This window comes from Primulina huaijiensis, chromosome 5 (assembly GCF_012295235.1).
Source record: "Primulina huaijiensis isolate GDHJ02 chromosome 5, ASM1229523v2, whole genome shotgun sequence".
In the NCBI taxonomy this organism is placed as follows: domain Eukaryota; kingdom Viridiplantae; phylum Streptophyta; class Magnoliopsida; order Lamiales; family Gesneriaceae; genus Primulina; species Primulina huaijiensis.
The window spans coordinates 9,570,451-9,579,982 of NC_133310.1; the positions used below are offsets into that span (position 1 = coordinate 9,570,451).

The 9,532-nt window shown below is 35.6% G+C and overlaps 1 protein-coding gene across 1 annotated transcript in view; it reads right to left on the reverse strand.

Annotated features, from left to right (window-relative positions):
• LOC140977624 (acyl carrier protein 2, mitochondrial-like) overlaps positions 1 to 9,251 on the reverse strand; it is a 29,567-nt gene extending 20,316 nt beyond the window's left edge. Inside the window, exon 1 of the mRNA XM_073442372.1 lies at positions 9,114 to 9,251. Within this exon, the coding sequence (XP_073298473.1) occupies positions 9,114 to 9,251 (138 nt within the window). The remainder of the gene's footprint in view (positions 1 to 9,113) is intronic.
• Between the last annotated feature and the right edge of the window lie 281 nt (positions 9,252 to 9,532).

Here is a 9,532-nt window from a genome sequence, read left to right on the forward strand (position 1 = left end):
ATATTCAATCCATTTTCCTTTAACATTCTTCCAACATTGATTGTATACCTTTTGTTTGAAATCAATAAAATTTATTTGACACTTGTTTCAATGATTGATTTCATTTAAAAAACACTATTGTTTAATATGCCTTCGCCTATTTTGCAAGCATCTTAGAAACTCTTATACTCGTAGGAAAGGAATGGAAGACCTGTTAAAAATACAGAAATTTTTTATATGGAAATCGCAATCACAATCGCAACGATAAGGATGCACCATCACCACCATCAGGATTTGGCCTTAGTCAGGCGGATTTAATGGTCATAACCACTGAGTGGCAACAACACTTCAAAGGTTTGTCAACCCTAATGCTAATAAGTGAAAATATGATTATTGTGAATAGCGCATCAAAGCTACTTCGTCTGTCACCCCCTGAAACGTCTACTCATTTTAAAAGCGCGGAAATATATATATATTTTTTTAATAAAAGTTCGCATTTTCGAAATAACATTTAAAAATGATCTTAAGTATTTGACAATAAAAATAGTGCGTAAACATAAACGAGTAAAAATCATGTAATCCTCAACGTAAATAAAATGTTTAACTCCTCTCCAAAATCATAACTCAGAAATGTGGAAAATCATAGGTCCTCGGGTCGTGTTGTCGCACCAGGTCTGCCTACTCAGAGTTCGGCACCTCCAGTCCCCTCATCATTAAGCTCACCTGAATCACACACGCCTAGTGAGTCTAAAGACTCAACACACCTGCACCGTTAATATCAAATACATATACATAGCACACAGCAGTGAAAAATATCATACTCAACATACCTTTCATGAATTTTAAAAACGTAACATAAACGTGACGTGTAAAATCATGACGTGTCAAAATAGATCATCGTTAATCATCATTCATCATTCATCGTTTATCATTTATCGTTCATCATTCATCATTTATCATTCATCATTTATCATTTGTGAATTCAGTTCATTAGAGGTGACTATAGTACATCATCATTTACGATGGATCCATCATACATAGAACCGCGGTACCCGGCGGCTGTCGGACATCAGTGACAGGATCACCCATCCACTGTGCCTAGGCCTCATCATCAGCATTTACATATACGTCTTAAAAATTTAAATATACTTCGATAGCCACAACTAATTCCTATCATTCAAAACATAATCATTTTCATCACTTATAAAAATCATGAATAAATGCAATTTTTCTTAAATCCAAGCATGCGACGTATATCTTCATAAAATCTTGAAATTGTGATCATGATGCATAAACATTTAAAATATCATAAATTTGTGCTCAGGACGCTGTCATGACCAAAATCTCACCCCGGGTGCAAAATGACCGTTTTGCCCCTAGAAACTCAAAAATTATCGTTTTACTCCTGGACCTCTAAAATTAACCCGAAGCTTACCAAACTCCTTAAAATATCCCAAAACATTATTAAAAGCATTCCTAGCCATAAACTCGAGCCAAATTCCCAACTTAACTTATACGTTAAAAAACATGGACCGAGGTCCCCGTTTTAACCCGAATTGACCCGAAACTCAAATAAAATTTTTCCCCACTTTTTATCATATCTTAAAAACACAATAATGCTCCTAAACATATTCACCAGACCCAAAATCTCACATATGATAATTCCAGAAACTTATCAAAATTCTCGGCCTTCCCTTATTTGGCACCCTCGTGCACTCCCTTTCCCAAAAGCTCATGCCACTAGCCTAACCCGACGCACCAGCCATATACCAGCCTACCATGGACCTTGACCAGACCCTAAGGAGCCTTTTGAACCATCGCAACCAGCCCCATGTACGCTTATAACAGCTAGGAGCCGAGAATCATCAACAGCTCCTACCGCGACTCACCCCTCTTCACTTGACTCAAGCGATCTTTCCATCAACTCCGACACGGTTTGAGCCATTCCAATCCCCAACTCAGACCCACCAGGGTCTGGTCCAGGGCTGGAGGAGGCCTTCGCGTGTCCAGAACCACGAAAGGCACTATCGAACACTCCCTCTCGCGCAACCACAAAAAAATCGATCGGCCCTCACAAACCCACCGATCTCGACCAAGCTTCCAACTCCATCACCTAAACTCCATTGATCACAACCTGTACAGCCCCCTTACATCATGATACAGCAGCCCCTTGCACAAACGTAGAAAAACCGTGAGCAACACAATACATGATGCGATAAAATGGTGCAAACCCGAAAGATTAATCGTGCTCTTGAATAGATCGAAAGATTTCGTAAGAAATGCACACACAACATTAATATGACGTGCATGATGCAAAGAAAGAAGTAACAAGCGTGCCTTGGTTATTATTTAAGAGCAAATGATCGAGGANAGGAGTTAAGGGAAATATTTAAGGGCTAATTATATGGTTAATGATGTGGCCGTGTCCCTTGAGTTTGTTGCTGTAAAAAATCGAGGAAATCTTGAAAGGATTTGTGCATATCGGCTGTCGGGGTTACGAGGAGGTTAACGGGTGGAAAGAGGTTTAATTGTTATGTTAATTAAAAAGATTAAAGGATCTAATCTTTCTAATTAAGGTTTAAAATAATATTTAAGTCCATTGAGTTTAAAGTTGGCTCGTTAAATTCAAATACACTTCCGAAAAATATTTTGTTTTGGAAAGATTTTGAAAATATTAGCCGAACACTTAAAAAAATTTCTCGATTCGATAAAATTTGCGTATCGTTAAAAATAAAATCCCGCGGGTAAAACTACCAAATAAAATCTCATTTTTGAAACATACCCTTAAAAACGCTTTAACGTAATTTATAAATATAAATCGTGTAATAAAATAATTTTCCTGAAAATTCTCCGGTCTCCGATCCTTGTTTGAGCGTGAAATGCATTAATAAACCATAATGCACGAACTTTTAAAATTTAATGAATTAAATCTTATCATGCATGAATTATGCATAAAATGCATAAAAATAATTAAACACAAATTAATAAAATAAACACAATCTACCCCCCTTAAATTGAATTTCGTCCCCGAAATTCGCTTATCCTCGATAATCAAAAAGTTAAATTCTTAATTCTAGTATCCCAACAATCCACGCTTCCGTTGCGCTACTCTGATAAAATAAGTGTAAGTTGTCCTTATGCATGTCTCTTCAATCCTAATTAAATTGCCTACCAAAATCCTCGTTTGCGAATCGTAACTTAAAGCGTCTTATGGTGACTAAGTTCTATTTTCCTAATACCTCGAATTTCGACTTATCTCGCAATTGCTCATACTAGAAATGAATGTCCAAACTTTATCGTATCTTACTTTACTTATACTATACCCGTAATATTCATCGACCTATTACATTAGCATTTATGCAGTTCAACTTAGGAAACATTAGTCCCGAATTTAACTGACCGAATTCTATCCTTGATAATGCACTTAAAAGTTAAACCTTATCTCACCCCATAATAATATTATCCTAAGATCCTTGAATCGAATCTTTACCTTACGGCACCAAACTTTCGTAACATAACTATTTACAAGTACATCATATAAAATTGTTGCAAATCTTAATCCTCGAGTAACGTTAATCCATAAAATCAAAAATGTAAGATACCGATTTTCTACCTAAATAATGAAATCATTCTAGTACCAATTTCATGCTTAAACTATTATATTCCCAATTGCCATAAAGTTGAGGCCTACGACCCTTGGATTTTCCTCATTGGAACAAATGTCGCATTTTTACGTATCCTTAAGGCTTAATTAGTACTAGCGTATAAAACTTTATAAGTTATCCCATGTTAGCCTTAGACTAACTCTAATAAATCAACTTCACTTATAACCCATAGAGTTCTAGAATCCCCATATCAAGCTTTTAGATTTCTTACTCGATAAAAATCTAACATTCTTCCATTGATAACCTATGTTGAACACAACTAATTCCCTTTTGTTTTTATTTCACCCAAATTTTCCGTATGAACACATATCCCATAAATTTAAAATTCAAACTTACGCAACCCAAGTAGTTTTGGATAACACAATTCCAATACACATATCTACTTAATCCCAAGTTTTTAATGGCTTTCAAAAATTCCTCAAGATAGTGTGTCTACCTCACCTCTTATCTGCGTCTATCAATTAACCTAACCATCCATCATACTAACCCAACTTTCTAAAAAATTTAAATTCCCACAAGGTATAATCTTAACTGTTAAGATCATGGCTAACACTTATGACACATCAAACTTAAGTTCTCAAAAATTTGTTAACTCAATGGTTATTCTTATAACTTAACTAACCGATCAACTTTACCTTAAATCGTCATCACTTTAAATTCCTAATTTGCCTCAACATTATTTCACTAACGCTTAAATTTTCAAGCCCAAGATTGATTTATCTTATAATGTCACTTATTATCATTCCTTATAACATTAAAGGTTTTAAATATCCTTCAAACCTAAATCACCGAAAATTTATATCATTTAAATCATTCAATTATCACTTACTGCTAAACTAATCCCCCAATTTCTTAAAATTGCAACATTAATTCTTAATTTCCAAAAAAATTATCCGATTTGTCCTTAATTTCGAAAATTCCACAATTACCCATAAGTTCTTGGTGTTCCTAATTCTATTTTATAGGTTTCTCGGAATATAAATTTAAATAATTTTAAGCTTATTAAACCTAAAATCAATTTTCATAACCTCGAAAATTACTAATTTAACCCAAGTGTCCCTCAAAAGTTATAATTTAATCCTCAAAAATTTTGAAATTTGCAATTTGGCACTTAAAGTTCTCAAAGATTACATTTTTGGCCCTACAACTCTTCGAAATTTGTATTTTTTTGTCCACATAAAATTTTCGACTTAGCCTTCTTAAACCTTAAAATTCTCGAATCTCAAAATTTAATCCCAAAGTTTGATAAATTCAAAAACAGTCCTTTAGAATTTTATTTTTGCACTTAAGTCCTAATATTATTGGTTAATACAGTTAGGTCCTTAAAATTCTCAATTCGTGCGATTCAATCCTTAAATCCAACTAGGTACATCATGCATCTTAAATAAATTCTATGTTTTTATACTTCCAAAGATAGTCGTAGTCCCGAATCATTAATCCTTACATGGAATTCTAAAAAATTAACTCAACTAGCAACCACGAACCATCAGTAATTTCTTAGAAAATCAACAAGTCCCAAGAGCATTCATAATCTTCAAGATTAGCTTATTATCCAAAAAATAGAACATCAGTACTACTAACCAAAAATCAATATAGACAATCCATTTCCAACCTTTCCTAATGCCCAATAGCAAAATTCTTATTCATGTCTAATTCCACCACAAAGCAAGCATGCATGAAAATCATATAATTTCTCATTTCATGTAGTAACATGCATAAAAATTTTAAAACATCTAATCTCAAAACATAACGACAGATAAACATGTCCAGTAAAACGTATATCATGTAAACATGCAGGCGATAGCATTAAAACATTTAAACTTACAAACTTGAGGCTTGAAGACTGAGTGGCAGAAGCTGGAGGTGGCACAACCCTATACAGGACCCTTGCTCTGATACCAATTGAAACGTCTACTCATTTTAAAAGCGCGGAAATATTTTTTTTTTTTAATAAAAGCTCGCATTTTCGAAATAACATTAAAAAATGATCTTAAGTATTTGACAATAAAAATAGTGCGTAAACATAAACGAGTAAAAACCATGTAATCCTCAACGTAAATAAAATGTTTAACTCCTCTCCAAAATCATACCTCAGAAATGCGGAAAATCATAGGTCCTCGGGTCGTGTCGTCGCACCAGGTCTGCCTACTCAGAGTTCGGCACCTCCAGTCCCCTCATCATTAAGCTCACCTGAATCACACACGCCTAGTGAGTCTAAAGACTCAACACACCTGCACCGTTAATAGCAAATACATATACATAGCACACAAAGCAGTGAAAAATATCATACCTAACATACCTTTCATTAATTTTAAAAACGTAACATAAACGTGTCGTGTAAAATCATGACGTGTTAAAATAGATCATCATTAATCATCATTCATCATTTATCATTTATCGTTCATCATTCATCATTTATCATTCATCATGTATCATTGGTGAATTCAGTTCATTAGAGGTGACTATCGTACATCATCATTTACGATGGATCCATCATACATAGAACCGCGGTACCCGGCGGCTGTCGGACATCAGTGACAGGATCACCCATCCACTGTGCCTAGGCCTCATCATCAGCATTGACATATACGTCTTAAACATTTACATATACTTCGATAGCCACAACTAATTCCCATTATTCAAAACATAATCATTTTCATCACTTATAAAAATCATGAATAAATGCACTTTTTCTTAAATCCAAGCATGCGACGTATATCTTCATAAAATCTTAAAATCATGATCATGATGCATAAACATTTAAAATATCATAAATTTGTGCTCAGGGCGCTGCCATGACCAAAATCTCACCCCGGGTTCAAAATGACCATTTTGCCCCTAAAAACTCAAAAATTATCGTTTTACTCCTGGACCTCTAAAATTAACCCGAAGCTTACAAAACTCCTTAAAATGTCCCAAAACATTATTAAAAGCATTCCTAGCCGTAAACTCGAGCCAAATTCAAAACTTAACTGATTCGTTTTAAAACATGGACCGGTCCCCGTTTTAACCCGAATTGACCCGAAACTCAAATAAAATTTTTCCCAACTTTTTATCATATCTTGAAAACACAATAATGCTCCTAAACATATTCACCAGACCCAAAATCTCACATATGATAATTCCGGAAACTTATCAAAATTCTCGGCCTTCCCTTATTTGGCACCCTCGTGCACTCCCTTTCCCAAAAGCTCACGCCACTAGCCTTACCTTACGCACCAGCCATATACCATCCAACCATGGACCTTGACAAGACCCTAAGGAGCCTATTGAACCATCGCAACCAGCCCCATGTACGCTCATAACAACTAGGAGCCGAGAATCATCAACAGCTCCTACCGCGGCTCACCCCTCTTCACTTGACTCAAGCGATCTTTCCATCAACTCCGACACGGTTTGAGCCATTCCAATCCCCAACTCAGACCCACCAGGGTCTGGTCGAGGGCTGGAGGAGGCCCTCGCGCGTCCAGAACCACGAAAGGCACTATCGAACACTCCCTCTCGCACAACCACAAAAAAATCGATCGGCCCTCACAAACCCACCGATCTCGACCAAGCTTCCAACTCCATCACCTAAACTCCATTGATCACAACCTGTACAGCCCCCTTACATCATGATAAAGCAGCCCCTTGCACAAACGTAGAAAAACCGTGAGCAACACAATACATGATGCGATAAAATGGTGCAAACCCGAAAGATTAATCGTGCTCTTGAATAGATCGAAATATTTCATAAGAAATGCACACACAACATTAATATGACGTGCATGATGCAAAGAAAGAAGTAACAAGCGTGCCTTGGTGATTATTTGAGAGCAAATGATCGAGGAACACACGGCCTAAAGGAGGAATTCTTTCTTGAAATGAAATGGTGACACCGAGACCTTTAGCTGCTGCACTTCACGAAGATGATGACTGATTGGAGGGGATGGGCGGCTATTGAAACGTAAATAGGTTTAGTGGGGAGTTAAGGGAATTATTTAAGGGCTAATTATATGGTTAATGATGTGGCCGTGTCCCTTGAGTTTGTTGCTGTCAAAAACCGAGGAAATCTTGAAAGGATTTGTGCATATCGGCTGTGGGGGTTACAAGGAGGTTAACGGGTGGAAAGAGGTTTAATTGTTATGTTAATTAAAAAGATTAAAGGCTCTAATATTTCTAATTAAGGTTTAAAATAATATTTAAGTCCATTGAGTTTAAAAGTTGGCTCGTTAAATTCAAATACACTTCCGAAAAATATTTTGTTTTGGAAAGATTTTGAAAATATTAGCCGAACCCTTAAAAAAATTCCTCGATTCGATAAAATTTGCGTATCGTTAAAAATAAAATCCCGTGGGTAAAACTACCAAATAAAATCCCATTTTTGAAAAATACCCTTAAAAACGCTTTAACGTAATTTATAAAAATAAATCATGTAATAAAATAATTTTTCTGAAAATTCTCCGGTCTCTGATCCTTGTTCGAGCGTGAAGTGCATCAAAAAACCATAATGTACGAACTTTTAAAATTTCATGAATTAAATCTTATCATGCATGAATTATGCATAAAATGCATAAAAATAATTAAACACAAATTAATAAAATAAACATGAATTTTATGCTTTAAAAGAATTTAATAAAATATCAAATAAATTTAATAATTTGCATGCATGTGGTTCACGTGGACCTTCAAATTTTCAGGACGTTACACCCCCAACTCAGAATGGGACAAAACACCACACTATTAATCCCACGTCGTGCCAGAGTCCCAAACTTTAATGGGAACCCTGATCCTAAAGTCGGACAAAAATGGGTAAAAGAGATCGAGAATCAACTTTGACTACATAAAGTGCCACAAGACATTAGGGTGGATGATGTTACACCTTTCCTTGTGGACAAAGCTGCTAAGTGGCGGGAAGGAGTTTCACCATCTATGCTAGGAGTGATGTAAGGTCTAGAAATTCGAACGACGTAACCTGACTGCATGCAAATCTAGGGTTTTGTTAAAATGAGTATTTAATTATTTTTAATGCATTAAATGCATGACTTTAACATGAATATGCATTTTTAATTCTTGGTTCATTAAAATTGCATGTTATAGGGCTTTTAGCAGTATTTCATGCTCCAACGAAGAACGGAGTTCGGGGACAGTTAAGGAAAATTGTTTTCATTAAATAATTATTTTTAATTATTTAACATATTGTGTAAATAAATGTGATTTTCGAAAATGGACCTTGTTAAGGCATTTTTACTCATCGATTCCTGTTTTAAGCCGGTATGCGAGTTTTAGCAAAACGGAGGACTTTTTGAGGGTTCGGGCAATATTTTCAAAAACATACTTAAACGAAATATTTTACGAGGGTGTTTTGGGCTTAATGGGCCTATGTTTATACTTATTGGGCCTAAAATCCTTCATAACCTTATTATTTTTAATTAAGAGCCCATTATACACTTAATATTATATCTAACCCTACCCCAAAACCCTAATCACCTCACTCCCATAGTTTCGGCCGCCCCTCTCAAAGAATTCCAGCAGCTTTTCGTGACCTTCAGCAGCCTCCCTACTCAACTTTTGTAAGAAATTTTCAAAGAAACTCTTCCCCGTCACTGCGGTGTCCGTTCTATGCATTGTAGCTAAGTTTTCGAGCGTAAATACGCAAAGGCACGCCCTATACCTCATTTTTCTCATAATTCACATCATTATATGTTTATTTGTGTGTTTATGCATGAAAAATATCGGAGCTAATGTTTTATGTGCATATGGACCGAAATTTCATGAAAAATACTCCACTTTTCTCCATGTAATATGTGACGTTTAAGGGTCATTTTACAGTAATTTTTGAAGAACTCTAGAGGGTATATCAGATCTGGATGAAGGAAGGTAGGGCCGAGGGTGTATGCTTGGTTCTA